The sequence below is a fragment of the Bison bison genome, unplaced genomic scaffold (assembly GCF_000754665.1).
Source record: "Bison bison bison isolate TAMUID 2011002044 unplaced genomic scaffold, Bison_UMD1.0 scf7180017864371, whole genome shotgun sequence".
NCBI lineage: Eukaryota > Metazoa > Chordata > Mammalia > Artiodactyla > Bovidae > Bison > Bison bison.
Genome location: NW_011494943.1, coordinates 8,235,821 through 8,253,990, shown reverse-complemented (window position 1 = coordinate 8,253,990; position 18,170 = coordinate 8,235,821). Strand labels below are relative to the sequence as shown.

Below are 18,170 nucleotides of genomic sequence, written 5' to 3'. Positions count from 1 at the left end.
CTGAGCATCAGGATGTTTTAAAGCTTCCCAGGTGATTCTAACGGGCACCCAAGACTGAGAGTCACCCTTCAAAATAACTCGGGAAACAAGATGTTCTGAGAGCTCCCATCCAAGGCTGCACAGTCTCTCAGAGGAAGATGGCTAGGGGGTGTCAAACCTAAATGCATACCCTGTGTTTTTCTTGTAAAACTCACGTTGAAGATGGAGGCTGTGCAAGGCCCTTCCAGCCCAGGTACTTGTCCAGGGTCCCCCAGGGTTTGCGACCTGATGACAGTGAGGTTCCATGTAACGTGTGTGTGTTTCTCATTAAAGTTCCACATTCAGAAATTGGCTTCAGAGACAGCAGGAAAAGAAGGTGAACTTGTTTGCACAGAAGGAGTTTCTCTTCCTTCAAGCCACGCCAGCCTCTAGAGCCTTCATAAGGCAAAGAAGGCGGCTCCCTTCCCTGGCACACTCCGAAAGATTCTGCGTTCACCAGAGTGGCTCGTTTTTAAGACAAAAGGGTGCACACCCTGACCAGGAGATCTGAGCAGTTAAACTGTTTGCTGTCTACATCAGAGCCCCAGGACATGCAGAAATTCCCTGCAAGGCCGGACCCAGCAACATGAGACCTTGTCCAAGGAGACTCTGTCGTCTGGACCAAACTGTCCGGGGGCTTTTGCTTTTGGCTGTGCTCATCTTCTTCCTCTTCACCCTGCCCTCCTTTATTAAGGAACCTAACACAAAGCCTAGCAGGTAAGAGTCTGCCCTTTCCAAGTTCCCTGTGGCTTATTAGAAGAAACTGGAAAATGATAACCCGGAGAGAATGGGGAATATCTGAGACACCTCTGCGGTGACAGGTGTTGTCAGGGATCACAAAGGTTGTCAGGAATCATGGGCTATGAAGCCTGAAGGGGAGACCTGGGGGGACATGGAGGTGGTATAACAGGAAAATGGGGGCCATGGGGCTTATACACAGAGGAGGTAGAGGCAGGAGTGGGACAAATATTGGTCTGGTCTCCAGAAGGCATAGGTGGAAAACTAGATTATTTTCCCCTCTAGGTCTGTGAGTAATAACCTCAGCTTTGGGGTTCATTATACGCCATTCTCTGTATACTAAAGCAAATGATCTATCCCATGAATTCCATTAATTTCTTTATATATATATATATATATATTTCTTTCTTAAAAAAATAAAATGTTCATTTGTTTGGCCGCACCGAGTCTTAGTTGCAGCACATGAGGTATTTAGTTGAGGCATGTGGGATCTAGTTGCCTGAAAGTGGAAGTGTTAGTCGCTCAGTCATCTCCAACTCTTTGTGACCTCATGGACTATAGCCCACCTGGCTCCTCTGTCCATGGAATTCTCCAGGCAAGGATATGGAGTAGGTTGCGATTTCCTTCTGCAGCGTATCTTCCCAACCCAGGGATCAAACCTGGGTCTCCTGCACTTCAGTTAGATTCTTTACTGTTCCCTGACCAGGGATCAAACCTGGGCCCCCTACATTGGGAGCTTGGAGTTTTAGCCATTGGACCACCAGGGAAGTCTCCCATTAATTTCTAAATCGCGCAGTCTCTGAGATGTTTGTCAGTAAAATGAGACGTTGCTCACTTAGGGGGGCAGCTGAAATCCTGGGTCCCAAGTGAATCCTTCAAAAGGACACTCTAGGCCATTTTTCTGATAAACACATCCCCTGCAGGGACAGACCCCTACCTTTCCAGGTTCAGTGTATTTTGAGTGATTTTGTCTCACTACTCTTAGAATTTGAAAATAAAACATACCCTCATGAAGTTTTAAAAGATACACCAAGGCAAAGCAAGAACAAAGGTCTCCCTCTGATACCCCATCCCTCCCCAGTCTCCATGGGTAAACACCCTTGACACTTTGGTGTAGAAACAATTACCATGTTATTGTAGCTAACGCTTCTACAATGCTCAGTATATGCCAGGCACAATTCTAGATGCTTCATGCGTGTTAACTTACTAATGCTTACGTGAGTATTCTGAGGCACAGCAGTTTAGACGAATGATCCAAGTTCATTCTGCTGGTGGCTGCAGGGCCAGCAACCAAACCCAGACGTTTTGGTTCCATAATCTGTGCTTTTTAACTTGTGTTAGACAAACCCTTACAACAGATGGATAAGTTGGTAGATAGGTAGGTGATACTCAGCAGTAAAGAATTCACCTGCCAATGCAGGAGACATGGGTTCAACTCCTGGGTTGAAGGAGAGAAGGAAACGGCAACCCACTCCAGTATTCTTGCCTGGGAAATCCCATGGACAGAGGAACTTGACAGGCTACAGTCCATCGGGTCTCCAAGAGTTAGGTACGACTTAGCGACTAAACAACAATACACAACAAAGGTAGGTGATAGGTAGGTGGATAAATAGACAGGTGGATGGATGGGTGGACGGACAGACAGACAGATAGGTATCACACTATCACACTATACACATTGGTTGACTTTTTCACTCAACTATATCACGGACCTCCTTCCATGTTGGCACATACAGGTCTATGCCCTTCCTTTCCATGGCTGCATAGCTTCTATGGAATGGATATAGCTCAGCCAACCCCATCTATGGGCACTTGGGTTGCCACTCATTTTTCACAAACCTTTGGGCACTTATGTATTTCCGTAGGTAGATTTCTAGAGGTGGAATTGCCAACATAATGAATATGTTCACATTAAATGTCAGTGGAAGGGCTTCCCTGGTGGTCCAGTGGTTGAGATTTTGCCTTCCCATGTTGGGGGGTGCAGGTTCAATCCCTGCTCAGGGAGCTAGGATCCCACATGCCTTGCAGCCAAAGAACCCAAAAATATAAAAAACAGAAACAATATCATAATAAATTCAATAAACACTTGAGAATGATGTACATTAAAAAAAAATCTTTAAAAAAAGTCAATGGACACCATCAAGTCATCCTCGGAAAAGCCTACACAAACAGGTGTGAAAGTTACTCTCTCTCCAACCTCTGAGGCAACACTGGATCTTGTGAATGGTTTTCAAGTTTAATCATCTGATAAGTAAAAGCATGTTTCTCTTTTTAATTTGCATTTCTAGGGCTACTGGTGAATCTGAGGATCCTCTAAAGTTTATAAAGCATTTCATTGTATGAATATGCCACACATTATTTACTCATTCTCTTTTTGATGGACGTTTGGGTAGTTTCCAGTTCTGCCTATTATGAATCATGAGTAAACCTTCTGTGAACATTGTTGTGCAAACCTTTTTTTGTGTACATAGTTTTATTTCTCTTGGGTCAATATCTAGAGGTGGGATTGCTGCGTTATAAGGAAAGTATATGTTTAACTTTATTTATTTATACTTTTATTTATTTGGCTGCACGAGGTCTTACTTGCAGCTCGAGGGGTCTTTTTAATTGTGGCATATGAGATCTAGTTCCCTGACCAGGGATCAAACCCAGGCCCCCTGCACTGAGAGCATGGACCACCTGGACCACCAGGGAAGTCCCTGTGTTTAGTTTTAGAAGAAAAGTTATTGAGTTATTTCCAAAACAGTTTTGAATTTTTCTATGTCTCCTTTTGGGTTTCCCTGGTGGCTCAGTGGTAAAGAATCTGCCTGCCAAGCGGGAGGTGCGGGTTCAATCCCTAGGTCGGGAAGATCCCCTGGAGATGGAAATGGCAACAATCCAGTATTCTGGCCTCCGGAATCCCATGGACAGAGGACCATTTAAGAGATAGCAAGGGGCTGGACACGACTTAGCGACCAAACAATAGCGTTTCTCCCTTCAGTTTTGTCAGTTCTTGTTTCGTGCCTTTTGACGCTCTCTTATTTGATGCACACGCATTTTCGATGGTCCTGACTTTGAAAGTGACTGTAAAGGTATTGAATCTGCCCACGATTTTAAGGGACAGGAAACAGGCCACATACTGAGATGTCTCGCCAAACTGTTTATATTCTTACATCCCAAGAGAGCAGAGACAGTGGGTGCCATAACAATAGTGGCCCCCGGAGGAGAAGATTTTGTGTCTGTCGAAAGGTTCAGAGAGAAGATGGCATCTAGGAGACAGAGAGGGCTTGCGTGAGTGCCTGGGGAAAGACGTGTGGTGAGCAAAGGATGAAAAAGGGCACCAGCCTAAGTCCTAAATTAGTGTCCTCTCTGCTGACCCGAGAGCGAATCCACCTCAGGGACGTGAAGGCTTCCTCTGGGGAGCAGAGAAAGGGCATTTAGGAAGATGGGACCCAGCGCTGCTGCAAAAGGCTTTCAGCCAGGGAGGCGGCCTCGCCTCGTGACAGCACTATTTTAAGACAGTGAGTTGGCCAGAGTGAACAGGACGGTTTAGAAGGAGGGAGTTGCCACCTTGGGTTGACCAGCAGTGGCGCCCAAGGGAGTTGGATGATTCCTCAGGCAGATTATTCTGGTGTGAAGGGAGGGGCTGGGGCCACCTTTAGCCATTAAAACTCAAGGTGAGAAGGATCTGGACTAAGAGACAGTGGAACAGCAAGAAGGGGGAAATCAGGAGATATTCTGAAGGAGAGGAGGGAGAGAGAGGGAGAGGCAAAAGTGATGGGCAGTTTTGCAGTTTGACTGATCATGCCCTCCCTTCCTTGCAGAGCTGCCCGGGCAGAGGGAGCAAAATCAGACAGGGAAGGGAGATGCACAGTTCAGAACACACCTGTAGATCCCCATGGTTTATGAAGGTCATTATCGCATGGCTGAATGCTGATGCTGAAGCTGAAACTCCTTTGGCCACCTGATGCAAAGAACTGACTCATTGGAATAGACCCTGATGCTGGGAAAGATTGAAGGCAGGAGAGGAAGGGGACGACAGAGGATGAGATGGTTGGATGGCGTCACTGACTCGATGGACATGAGTTTGAGTGAGCTCGGGGAGTTGGTGATGGACAGGGAGGCCTGGCGTGCTGCAGGCCATGGGGTCGCAAAGAGTCAGACATGACTGAGCGACTGAACTGAACTGAACTGATCATATTGATGTTTATACTTTGTGGCTTGCCATGGCCATTTGAGAGTCGGAGAAGATTTTCAGATCTTAATCTGTGCTCCAGGGGCCTTTCCATGTGTTTTTCCTTCTTCTTCTTCTTCTTTTTAAAAAACATTTATTTGTTTTTTATTTTATTTATTTGGCTTCACTGGGTCTTTGTCATACCATTCAGGATCTAGTTCCCTGAGCAGGGATCAAACCTAAGCCTCTTGCATTAGGAGCTCGAAGTCTTAGCCACCCTGGAACACCGGGAAAGTCCCTCCACATGTTATTTCTGATCTTTACAATTGCAGTTCAAGATTAGTATTTTTATTCTTTCACAAAAAAATGGAGATTACGAGGCTCAAAAACGTTAAGGGGAATTCCAAGGAACCGGAAGTAGCAAAACGGATATTTGAATTTTGAGGATTTGAGCTCCAAATCCTGGGCTTCTCCACTACCTCCTATGTGTTGACTCTTAAGAGGTTTAAAGTCCAAGAGAGGACTTCCCTGATGGTCCAGTGCTTAAGAATCTGCCTGGCAGTGCAGGGGACACGAGTTTGATCCCTGGTCCAGGAAGATCCCACATGCTGTGGGGCAGCTAAGTCCATGCACCACAAGTACCAAGCCCGTGTGCCTAGAGCCCATGCTCTGCAACAAGAGAAGCCACGGCAATGAGAAGCCTACACATCGTAACTAGAGGATAACCTCTCTCACCACGACTACAGAAAGCCTGGGTGTAGCAATGAAGACCCAGTGCAGCCAAAAATAAAGAAATAAATGGATTTTTTTTTAAGTCCAAGGGAGGAGAGAGACATACACAAAGCAAAAGAACTCAGGTGATATTATTAGTAGTGATAATGTCCCCAGTACAGTCAAGTGAGACAGATGCTACCAGAGCACACAGAGAAGTGTCATCTAAACCAGGCAGATGGGGGGGAGGCCAAGGAGAGCATGGTGGAGACGGGAGCGCCTGCAAGGTGCCTGACAGCGGGTGACATTTCAGCAAGCAGGAACACCGTAAGCAAGGAGGAAGTAGCGTAGGCAATGGCGCAGAAAGGAGCAAAGGATGATTTCAGGAACGGGAGACTGACAGATGGGTCATTTAATAAGCACTGATAAGGTGTTCACTGTGTACCAGGCAGTGGTCTCGGAGTTATGATTACTAATCACGTGTCAAGCCAGAGAGTAGATACTGTTAGCATCATCAACTCCTTTATAGATGAGAGAGATTAGATCACTTGTCCAAGGACACCCTTGTCACTGATGTTCAAACCCAGACAGGCTGGCCCCAGTGTCCCAGCATTGCACCACCCTCCACGTCTCTCCATCACATCCATCCTGATGTCATAAACCCTAAATGTGTCTTTTTCTGCCAGACTATGAATTTCTTGTGGGTAAGAACTGTCTTATTCATCTCCATTTCTCCAATAATTTGAGCAGGTCCCAGACAATGTACATATGTATCACAGTGTCAGCGCTTACTAATGAAAGAATGAATGTGACCTTAAATAACTTTGTTCTGTAGCTATTAAGAATTTTAGGACTTCCCTGGTGGTCCAGTGGTTCCGATTCCAGGCTCCCAATGCAGGGGTCCTGGGTTCCCTCCCTGGTCCAGGAACTAGATCCCACATACCACAACTAAGATTGAAGATCCCACACGTTGAAACTAAGACCCGGTGCAGCAGAAAATTATTAATACATTTTCTGTTTTCTTTTTAAAGAAATTTTAGAGTGAGGGAGTAGCTTGATTAAATGTATGCTTTACACAGGTTACTCTGTCAATAGAGTGTAGGCTGGGTAGACGGCCAGGCACAGTGAGGTTTTTATTTGTTTGTTCGTTTTTAGGCGGTGCCGCATGGCTTCCAGGATCTTAGTTCCCTGATCCAGACTGAATCCTGGTCCGGGCAGTGAAAGTGATGAGTCCTAACCACTGAGCTGCCAGGGAACTCCCTGGGGCACAGAAAGTTTTAAGGAGACAGGTTAGAGGGCCAATGCAGTGGTTTAAGATAGAGTCCTTGGGGCCTGGGGCGAGGAGGTTATGATGACAGCAGGACCCAAAATAAAAGACTGAGAAGAAGTTCAATCAGCTGGATTTGGTGACAGATATGATGGTGGGGGCAGTGGTGATAAGGGTTTTAAGACAATTCTATGATTTCGAACCTAGGTTATTGGTCCACCTCTCATATCATTCTAAGACAAACACAAGCGCACCAACCTGACGAAAGTTTCGGTGCCAATCTCCAACTTGCTCTCTGATATGTAAAGACCAGGTCTCTGTCTGCTTGGCTTCCCTACTCTGGAATAAATGTATCCTAGAAGATGCTATGCCTTGTTTTGGCTTCAGAGATGATCATGAAGAGTGAGCTGGGAATCAGACCTATGGATTCTGTTTCGTTGATTTGGTTATTGTTTTGAATTTTATATATTTAGTTGGCTGTGCTGGGTCTTAGTCGTGGCATGGGAGATCTAGTTCTCTGACCAGGTGTCGACCTTGGGCCCCCTGCACTGGGAATGCAGAGTCTTAGCTACTAGACCACCAGAGAAGTCCCCTGGTTTCTGTTTGGTGTTATATTTTGCTTTGGTGTAAGAACCAAACTGTGTTTTCTATAACCTTCTGGTTTCTGATTCTGGACCCCTAGCTAGAATCAGAAAAACTTAACCTCAGCCATTCTTACTCCTCTATCCCATCCCCAGGAGGGCATCAAGGGCTCTGGGATGTCTGATATGGTGCCAAGGCCCAGGAGAGGGCAGCTGATTCTTAGCCATCAGCTTGCTGCAAGATATCCATCATCACTACCTCTTGGCTCTTCTGTGTCACCTGTGAATGTTCTGTGATGTGGTTTCTATCTTCCCAGTTTCTACATGCAGTCAGTTCCTTTCAGGGGTCTTAAGAGACCCTTGTAACGCTACCAGGAAGTAGGAGCCCTCTAGTCTTGGGTCCTTAGAGCCCTCCCTTCTCTCCCGCCTCCTTTCAATCCTCCTCCCAGAGTAAATATTTCTAGGGAGGGGATGATGGCATAGGAACTAGAAAGGTCCCTCTCCAAGATATTTACCTATTTCCCCAAATCTTCTCCCCATTTGAGGGCTTAGGTATTTGGAGGGGAAAAGCCAGAAGGTCTTGCAGGGTATTCTTTATTTTCCAGCTCTTGTCTGCACATGTGTCCATGGGGACAATGAACGTGGAGCTGACCATTAGCTGCTGGTGGTGGGTGGGAGGCAGGCACCAATGGGAAAGGGAGAAAACACAGGGAGGAAAACAACCAAATAACATTCCAGGATATTATACAGCTACATTTGTGAGTATAATAGGCAAAGAAAAGGGATCTGGATGTTCATGCCCTCGGGGGTCAACAGTAGGTTCTTTGAGAAAGTATAATCACAAGTTCACATCCTTTTGTGCTGAAATTCATTTTCTGCTTTTTCAGTAAAGAGCACGCATTGCTTTAGTAAATTGAAAAATAATTCAGAAAACTTGCGAAGAAAGAGGAGCAAAAGTTTAGGTATCACTGTGGATTGAAGTGTCCCCCTCAAACAGAACATGCCCTAAGCTGTGTGCCCACTGTCTTCCACATAATAACACGTTATTGCATCAACTTACACTCATGTCTGTTCCCCCTGTTGGTTCGTGAGCCTCTTAAGAGCAACGACTATAGCTTTTTTTATCTCTCATTCCTAACAGATAACTCCAAAAGCCTGGCCTATAATTACTGCTTAATAAATACTGCATTGTGTTTTCAAATTCTCAATAGGATGTCTCATTTGATTCTAAGTTTTCTCTTTATAGTTTTACTGAGTAACATGCAAATGTTTCAGTGAAATAAGGAAGCTTATATCAAAACACAGTCATCCCCAGGACTTCCCTGGGCCCCCACTTCCTCTGCAGGAAGTATGGGTTCAACCCCTGATCAGGGAACTAAGATTCCTCATGCTATGGGGAATGGCCAAAAAATAAATGAAATAACCAATAAATACAATAATATAACTGTCCCCATGTCTTCTCCCTGCTCCAGGATTCTGATTTCCAAGGTGATTACTTCAACCCCCTTTGATTTTTTTTTTTTTTTGGTAATCTACTGCTCTATTTATAACATGCCCACCTACTATTTCTTGATTTCTCAGTTAAGTGGTTAAGGGCCATCAAGGAAATATTATTTACCCATGGCCTTGAAGCCTGTCACCCCTTTAGATTTTCATCTCCGGACGCATGAACCCAAACAGGGGCTGTGGGCATCTCTAACTGTCGCCACAGGGTCAGCACCTGACCCAATTTGACATGCCTGTATTTGTATAACAGCATTGTTGGAAATGGTCTTCTCCAGTGGCTCAGCAGGTGAAGAATCTGCCTGCCAATGCAGGAGACGTGGGTTTGATCCCAGGTCAGCAAAATCCCCTGGAGGAGGAAATGACAACCCAATCCAGCATTCTTGCCTGGAGAATCCCATGGACAGAGAAGCCTAGCAGACTACAGTCCATGAGGTCACAAGAGTTGAACACCACTTGGCAACTAAGTACACACACATTGTTCAAAACACCATTTCTATACTGGCTTTTACATCCTTACAACCATTTTATAAGGCAGGTTTTAAGATTCTCACAATGGATAAGAAAACAGAGGCTCACAGGGTCCTGTGACTTGCCTGAGATTACACAGCTGGCTAGTTAGAGGCGGGGCTGGGCTAGAATTCAGGCTACTTTCCACCCACCTGGGCTCCATTGCCCATTTTCCAAGTGCCAGAAGTCAGTGTTCTCTCAAGTTCAACCCAAAAACATGTCCAGTGGAGCCTAAGAGGTTAAGTCACGGGGAGGTGACAACCACCACACACCAGATGGCTACCCTTCATGTCACCTTGCAGGAGACTGGCTCAACTTGCTTTCAGAGCTCCCTGTGTCACCAGGAAGGAGAAATTATAAAACCCTGATCAAGTTACTGAATACTGCCAAGGTTGTTGGGTTCTGCAGATTCCAGGGAGCTCTCCCAGCCACAAGGCGGAGCAGAAGGCAGGGTTGGGGCAGGCTGCCCACGCTCTCTATTCCTATAAGCCTTGCCTCTCTCCCCTCTCCCTGTAGAAGGCTCTGGGGAGAGGGCAGGGGAGGAGAAGAATGTTATTTTTAACCCTAAGGTCAGTATTTTAAAATGCTAGAATAAAAATATCAACTGAACTTGGGATAATCTGTGAAACAAACTTTATTCTCAAGTGTGATTTTTTTCCCAGAGAGGAAGATCTAGGTACAAGATACAGGTGCTTTAAAAAATGGACTTGGCTTTAGGGACTTCCCTGGTGGTCCATTGGTTAAGAATCTGCCTTCTAGTTTAGGGAATGCAGGTTCGATCCCTGTTCAGGGAACCAAGATCCCACATGCCACAGAGTAACTAAGCCTACCTACCACAATTACTGAACCTGTGCTCTCTAGAGCCTGCGCACCATAACAAGAGAAGCCCTGGTGTCAGAACTAGAGAAAGCCCACAGGCTGCAATGCAGAAGCCGGGCAGGCAAAATTTAAAAAAAAAAAAAAAAAAAAGGACTTTTTTTAAAACACCCCTGGTTCTCAACTGGGAGCTTTTGGGCGCTGGGCTACACAGGTCATTCTGTATCTGTGGCTCTTGATCTGTAACCTTTGCCACTTCTTTGCTCCCAGGTCCTCCCCAGGTGATGTGCTGTTGTTTCACTTCATTTGTGGAATAGAGCTATGTGATCCCTGCTGGAGATATACTTAGTTCATGTTTATTGTTGTTGTTTGTTGTTCAGTCACTAAGTCATGTTCGACTCTCTGTGACCTCGTGGACTACAGCATGCCAGGCTCCTCTGTCTGCCACTATCTCCCAGGAGTTTTCTTAAATTCATGTCCACGAGTCGGTGATGCTATCTAACCATCTCATTCTCTGCCACCCACTTCTCCTTTTGCCTTCAATCTTTCCCAGCATCAGGGTCGTTTCCAATGAGCTGGCTCTTCACATCAGGTGGCCAAAGGATTGGAGCTTCAACTTCAGCATCAGTCCTTCCGATGAATATTCAGGGTTGATTTCCTTCGGGATGGACTGGTTTGATCTCCTTGCAGTCTAAGGGACTCTCAAGAGTCTTCTCCAGCTCCACAGTTTGAAAGCATCAACTCTTTGGCACTCAGCCTTCTTTATGGTCCAGCTCTCACATCTGTACATGACTACCGGAAAAATCATAGCTCTCATATATATATGTATAAATTTTTAGTTGACCAAAAAGTTCATTTGGGTTTTTCCACATAGTGTTACAGGAAATATATATATATATATATATAAATAATTTAATATACTTATATTTTTATTATATATATATATGTTTTGCTTTTTTTGGCTGTGGGATCTTAGTTCCCTGACCAAGAATTGAGCCCACATCTCCTTCATTGAAACTGTGAAATCTTAACTACTGGGAAATAGTTAACAACCTGGGAAGTCTCTGTTTATTTTTTTAAGAGCAAATTTGTGTATATTTACCTCCAAAGTAGATCAGAATTATAGTATCAAATGGCTTTTTGCTTGAGTGAATCGGTTCGCCTATTCCTCTGAACGCGAGTCATTTAATAGAATCAATGCTCCCCTCTACACCCGCCCCAGCGCAGCCTAGCGAACAGAGTACAAGTTCAGGAGCACCCAGGGTCTGGACAAGACGGATGCAGGGCTCTCGGCATGTGGATGGAAGCAACTTGAGCACTCAGTAAATTCCGTCCATGACCTTTAGAAAATCGCAATATAAACCCGCATATCCCAGGCAATCATATATGTGCATAATCGTTGGGAGTTGAAGTTTAATCACATAATTTAGTCACTACCTGGGTCATTGCTGCCACTTTCTCAAAAGTGTAAACACATCATGTCTCATGTCTACTGCATTGGCAGGCAGCTTCTTTACCACTAGCACCAGCTGGGACAGACAAAGGATTCAAGTCTAAATTCCTCATACACTGCAAATAACGATCTGGTCCTGCCTGCCTGTTTGGGAGCATCTCCTGCCGGACAAGCCCCGATCCCCACTCTTTTATATGTGTGTATATATACTTTTACTTATTTATTTTTGGCTGTGTGGGATCTTCGTTGCTGCGCAAGCTTCTCTGTAGTTGCGGAGGCCGGGACCTGTTTGCTGCAGTGTGCGGGCTTCTCGTTGCGATGGCTTCTCTCGCGCAGCGTGGGCTCTAGGGCTCCCAGACTTCAGCAGTTTCGGTTTCCCAGGCTCTATAGTTTCGGTGCACGGGCTTAGTTGCTCCGAGGCCTGTGTGATCTTCCTGGACCAGGGATTGAACCCCGTGTCTCCTGCACTGGCAGGTGGGTTCCTTACCACTGAGCCCCCAGGGAAGACCCCCACCCCAAGTTTCCTTTTTTTTTAATTATGTATTTATTTATTTTTGCTGCGCCAGCTCTCAGTTGCAGCGTGTGGGATCTAGTTCCCTGACCAGGGATGGAACCCGGGCCCCCTGCACTGGGAGAGTGGAGTCTTTGCCACTGGACTACCAGGGAAGTCTCCCAACACCACAACTTTTCACGCTTCTGGGACTGAAATTTCCTCCCCCCACTCCTAATCCTCTTCAGAGGGGAGCTCCTCCAGGAAGTCCTCCTAGCTTCCACGTGGGAAGCATGCCTTTCGTCCGTCATCTCTAACACATGTCTCACAGTCTGTGGGTTCTTAGGTCCCCAACCAGGGACTGGACTCGGGCTGCGGCAGTGAAAGTGCCAAGTCCTAACCACTGGGCCTTCAGGGAATTCTCAACAGTTTGCTTTTAAGCAGTGTTGGACTGATGATAGGATAAGAAGCATATCTTTAAGGCGGATCTGTCAAAATCAAGCTTAACAGGCATGCATCTTTCCCATGTCCTTGTGGACAAAGATACCTTTGTTACCTATGCTGTTTTTTAAGGTCCACTGAGTCACAAGATATTAGGTGGCAGGACTAGGTTCACACAAACTCATTCTTAGACTCACAGTTGGGAACACAGAGGATGCTGGAGCCGCAAGGAGTGAGCCCAGGAAGCTGGGGGTGCAGCATGGAGACATGAGTGGGTCAGCTCTGCCCTTGGCCTCCAGTTCCAGCTCCCCAGCCTCGGTACCGCCACTTAGGTTTCTTTACCAGTCCAAAGTGGTTTCCCAGGCGGCATTAGTGGTAAAGAACCCCCTTGCCAATGCAGGAGATGTAAGAGACGTGGGTTCGATCCCTGAGTGGGGAAGATCTCCTGGAGGAGGGCATGGCAACCCACTCCAGTATTCTTGCCTGGAGAATCCTATGGACAAAGGAGCCTAGTGGGCTGCAGTCCATAGGATCGTGAAGAGTTGGATATGACTGAAGGGACTTAGCACGCACGCACCGGTCAGAAGTAAGTGTCCAGATCCAGTGCTGGCAGGGGCCGCTTGGAGTTGGGAAGCAGCCAGCACAGCCCCTCCCCTCACCTCTCCTGAAGACTGGTTTGAAGTCCACTTGAGACACAAAAATGAATGCTAGTTACACTCCTCAAGTCTCTACAACCTTAGCCTTCATCCAAAGTCATCTCTTTCTCTAGGAATGAGCATCAACAGAACATTAAGGAAAGGTCCCCGGAGTTACTGCAAAATGCTACATCTCAGGCACCCACCCCGAGAAGGAGGGCGACCACCCATGTGGAGTCAGTACAGGGGACCCGCACTCGGGACACACACCCCAAGGCCACAACCCTCACGGCGGACCAGCGCAGAAGAGTGCAGACCAGCAAGGCCCGTGCCGAGGAGCCGGGCAGAGTGCCTACCCCCATCGGAAAGGCAGCACCGCAGACGCAGGCGAGCAAGGACGCCCGGGCGGACGCGCTGCCCCCGATGGCTGGAGGTGGGGGGGTGGCCTCCAGCAGGACCAAGGCGCCATCACTGAACAGTCAGAACCCAAGGATGACCAAAGGATCTGGGGACCGGAAGGCAAGGCCCACAGGCCCCGGAGCGGTGCCCACAAAGCTGCGGGACAGCCCGGCAACTGCAGCTAAGACCCTCCTTCCAAAACACCGGGCCGGGGCGCAGACCCCCAGGGGAGGGGGACAGGAGGGGAAGAGAGCCAGAGGAGCCAGCCCAGCAGCCGCCCCCTCCCAGGACAGAGCCCAGCCCACCCGGTCCTCGGCCCCTCTCCAGAGCCCTGCCACCCAGAGAAGCCAGAAGCTGAAGGCCACCAACTTCAAGTCTGAGCCCCAGTGGGATTTTGAGGACGAATACAGTCTGGAGGTCGGCGGCCTGCAGACGGTGAGTTTTTCCTCTTCTCCGGAGCCCTGAGGCTGGCCCCCTCCCTTCCCTCCCAGGCTCTGCTCCTAAGCTCTGCTTTCCCCCCCTGCTGCTGCTGCTGCTAAGTCACTTCAGTTGTGTCCGACTCTGTGCGACCCCATAGACGGCAGCCCACCAGGCTCCCCTGTCCCTGGGATTCTCCAGGCAAGAACACTGGAGTGGGGTGCCATTTCCTCCTCCAATGCATGAAAGTGAAAAGTGAAAGTGAAGTCGCTCAGTCATATCCGACTCTTAGCGACCCCATGGACTGCAGCCTACCAGGCTCCTCCATCCATAGGATTTTCCAGGCAAGAGTACTGGAGTGGGGTGCCATTGCCTTCTCCGCTGCTCTCCCCTACCCAGCCCCTTTCCCACACAGCTCATCCAGGTGAGGGTGTGATCCAAGGGCCCGCCCTGGTCCCCAGGAGTCCCAGAGGCTCCTCAGAAAGTGTGAAAGAGTGTGACCTCAGCAGGGGGAGAGGCAGGACTGGGCAGGAACCAAGGGACAAGAACGCCCCAACCTGGTGCCCAGCCCTGTCCTCCCCACAGAGATAATTCCAAGACCCTCCCTCTTTTCCAGCCCTAATGAAAGCAGCCTGGGCCCCCAGCCACGGGAGGGGAGACCGGACGTTTGCACGCATAACTACAACCACGCACAGTACATGAGACCCATAGCATACATCCTGCCCATGGTGGGCCTGGGTGATCAATGACCAGGGGGCCCAGAAGGCTCTGGGGGTAGGATGGAAGATGTAGCGGAGGTGGGGGCTTTCCAGCTTTGAGGTCTGGTTTCTGCTCCCACACCCACCTCCCCCAAGTCCCAGCACCCCATCCCCTGCCCCACGGCTTCCCTGGCCCCTCTCCCGGCCTGACCCATCCTCTGGCTTGCAGACCTGCCCTGACTCGGTGAAGATCAAAGCCTCCAAGTCACCCTGGCTCCGGACTCTCTTTCTGCCCAACCTCACCCTCTTTCTGGACTCCGGACACTTCAACCAGAGCGAGTGGGACCGCCTGGAGCACTTCGCTCCGCCCTTCGGCTTCATGGAGCTCAATTTCTCCTGTGAGTCCTCGTCCAAGGGGCCTGGGTGTGCGCTAGGCCACAGCAGAGGGCCATGCTTCTTTAAAAAATATTTTTAAAATATTTTTTGGCCATGCTGTGCGGCATATAGTCTTAGTTCCCTGACCAGGGACTGAATCCTCAGCCCCTGCATTGGGAGCGCAGAGTCTTAACCACTGGACCATAAGGAAAGTCCCAGAGGGCCATGCTTTTTTGCTTCCGGCCCACCTCTCCCCTGCGGGCAGCCAGCCCTGGGAGAAAGGCCGGCCGGGCGGCCCCCTGGCCCTGGCTGGGCTCTAGACTCTAGAGGATGCAGGTGAGACAGGGAGACGGACAGGGAGACCGGGAGCATTCTGAGTCTAGAGTGGAATCCCCCCGGCCCCCCACATTTCAGTGGTGCAGAAGGTCGTGGCACGCTTCCCCCCGGTGCCCCAGCAGCAGCTGCTCCTGGCCAGCCTCCCCGCCGGGAGCTCCCAGTGCATCAGCTGTGCCGTGGTGGGCAACGGGGGCATCCTGAACAACTCCCACGTGGGCCCAGAGATAGACAGCCACGACTACGTGTTCCGGTGAGCCTGCACCTGCCCCAACCCCCACCCTTCTCCTGCAGAGCAGGGCTCTTCCGGGAGATCTCAGAGGGTGCTCCCTGCCTGGATCTAGAAGCTGTGGAGGAGGGTCCTGGGCTGGCTAGTGCCACCCCCCCATCCCTTCTTCCTTCCCCGACCATCTCCATGCATCATCCAGAAGCCCTCATGTGCTCCGATTTTGTCTTTCGGGCTAGGCTGAGTGGAGCCATCATTAAAGGCTATGAACACGATGTGGGTACTCGGACCTCCTTCTACGGCTTTACCGCCTTCTCTCTGACCCAGTCACTCCTTATACTGGGCAGTCGGGGTTTCCCGCACGCGCCTCTGGGGCAGGTGAGCAAAGAGGAGCGGGTCTGGCCACCCACAGACTTTGGATACGGGAGGATGCAGGTGAGACAGGGAGACGGACAGGGAGACCGGGAGCATTCTGAGTCTAGAGCCTGTTGTCGGTACAGTCTCCGGGCATGTGAGGGGCAAGGGCGGGGAGGGCAGCCATGCCAGACTGGAGGAGAGCAAGCAGGTGGTCTGGAGTCAAAGTCAGGCCACCCCACTGAAGGCAGGACTCCTGGACCACACACTGTCCTTGGTCCTCAGGACGTCCGCTACCTGCACTTCCTGGAAGGCACCCGGGACTATGAGTGGCTGGAAGCACTGCTTCTGAATCGGACCTTGACATCAAGGAACCTTTCCTGGTTCAGGTACCCACCGCCCCCTCCCCTCACCCACAGACAAGCTGTGGAGGGGGCAGCCGTGAAGGGCTGGACAGGTGGGGACAGTCTGAGCTCTCACCTGGAGATGGGGGACCAATCACGCCCACGATCCCGCTTTGGCCCTCCCCCAGAGAGGTAAGAGAATGAAGGACCCATTCCTGCCCACAGGCGCAGACCCCAGGAGGCCTTCCAGGAAGCCTTGCAACTGGACAGATACCTGTTGCTGCACCCAGACCTGCTCCGATACATGAAGAACAGGTGAGAGCAGGAAGCCCGTGGAAGGGGCCGAGTCCCTCTCATCCTGGCGAGCCTCTTGACAGCTGGGGGGCTGGGCTCTCTCACAGATTCCTGAGGTCTAAGACTCTGAACACTGCCCACTGGAGAATATACCGGCCCACCACGGGGGCCCTTCTGCTGCTCACTGCCCTCCAGCTCTGTGACCAGGTGAGGCCCTGCTTCTGGAGCCTGCGGATGTGGAGAAACAGCTCTGGGGTAGCCCTGGGCCTGTTCAGCAAAGGATGATGGCTGGGGGGCGGGGGGTGTTGGAGGGGTGGACACATGCCTGTGTGCAAGCATGCTTCCAGGGGTCCTGCACCCAGACCCCCAGGGATAGAACCAGGACACAGGGCCCCTGCCCCCAACACACACAGAGAAGAAGCCCAAGAGACACACTCGCAGGCCTTATTTCTCCTCTGCCTGCCTGTAGGTGAGTGCCTACGGGTTCATCACTGAGGGCCACGAACGCTTCTCTGACCACTACTACGATAAGTCCTGGAAACGAACGATCTTTTACACCAACCATGACTTCAAGTTGGAGAGGACGCTCTGGAAGCGGCTACATGATGAAGGTATTATCCGGCTGTACCAACGTCCTATAACTTCCAAACCGACCATCTGAAGGGAGCCTGGGCTACCGAAGTCCCTTCAGCTATTCTAAGGCTCAGAGCACAGTGGGAGACCAGAGACTCGTCTGCCATCTTCCCAGCGCCTGCACCAGGCTCTGAGCCCCTCCAGACTTCGGGGGTAGAGGTCTACCGAACTAGTGCAGAGGAGGGGACACCCTCAAGATGGCAAATGATGGACTGAGGTTTCGGAGACCTTGGAAAAATTTCTGCAGAGTCTGTTCCGTGGAAGTGGGGACTCAATTTTTGAGACCAAGGGGACTTCCCTGGTGGCTCAGACGTTAAAGAATCTGCCTGCAATGCAGGAGACCTGGATTCAATCCCTCGGTCAGGATGAACGCCTGGAAAAGGGCATGGCAACCCACTCCAGTATTCTTGCCTGGAGAATCCCATGGACAGAGGAGCCTGGCGGGCTACAGTCCATGGGGTTGCAAATAGCTGGATATGACTTAGTGACTAACACTTTCACATTTTCACTGTTCAAAGCGAGTTGGCATAGAAGGAGGAGTCTGAACTTATGGAGATATGTAGATTTGGGATTGAATTACAAATCTTCCACTTAGCAGCTGTGAAATCTTGAAGGCATGATTGTATTTCACTCTAGACTATCTGGTGGACCCTTCCAGGGGTTATCTGATTCTAACAGAAGGTCTGCAAACTTTCCTTATCTTTGAGCTACTTGACAACTCTCTGGGTTGTAGAAAACTGATAGTAATAAAAATGATTTCTGTCTGAATGAAAAATGGGTA

The 18,170-nt window shown here is 49.4% G+C and overlaps 1 protein-coding gene across 1 annotated transcript in view; it reads left to right on the top strand.

Moving 5' to 3' along the window:
* ST6GALNAC1 (ST6 (alpha-N-acetyl-neuraminyl-2,3-beta-galactosyl-1,3)-N-acetylgalactosaminide alpha-2,6-sialyltransferase 1) overlaps positions 1-17,484 on the top strand; it is an 18,530-nt gene extending 1,046 nt beyond the window's left edge. Inside the window, exons 2-10 of the mRNA XM_010856512.1 lie at positions 534-735; positions 13,451-14,150; positions 15,060-15,228; positions 15,620-15,791; positions 16,004-16,142; positions 16,404-16,507; positions 16,688-16,777; positions 16,864-16,963; positions 17,226-17,484. Coding sequence (XP_010854814.1) covers positions 534-735; positions 13,451-14,150; positions 15,060-15,228; positions 15,620-15,791; positions 16,004-16,142; positions 16,404-16,507; positions 16,688-16,777; positions 16,864-16,963; positions 17,226-17,417 — 1,868 coding nt within the window. The 3' untranslated portion in view covers positions 17,418-17,484. The remainder of the gene's footprint in view (positions 1-533; positions 736-13,450; positions 14,151-15,059; positions 15,229-15,619; positions 15,792-16,003; positions 16,143-16,403; positions 16,508-16,687; positions 16,778-16,863; positions 16,964-17,225) is intronic.
* The last annotated feature ends 686 nt before the right edge of the window (positions 17,485-18,170 follow it).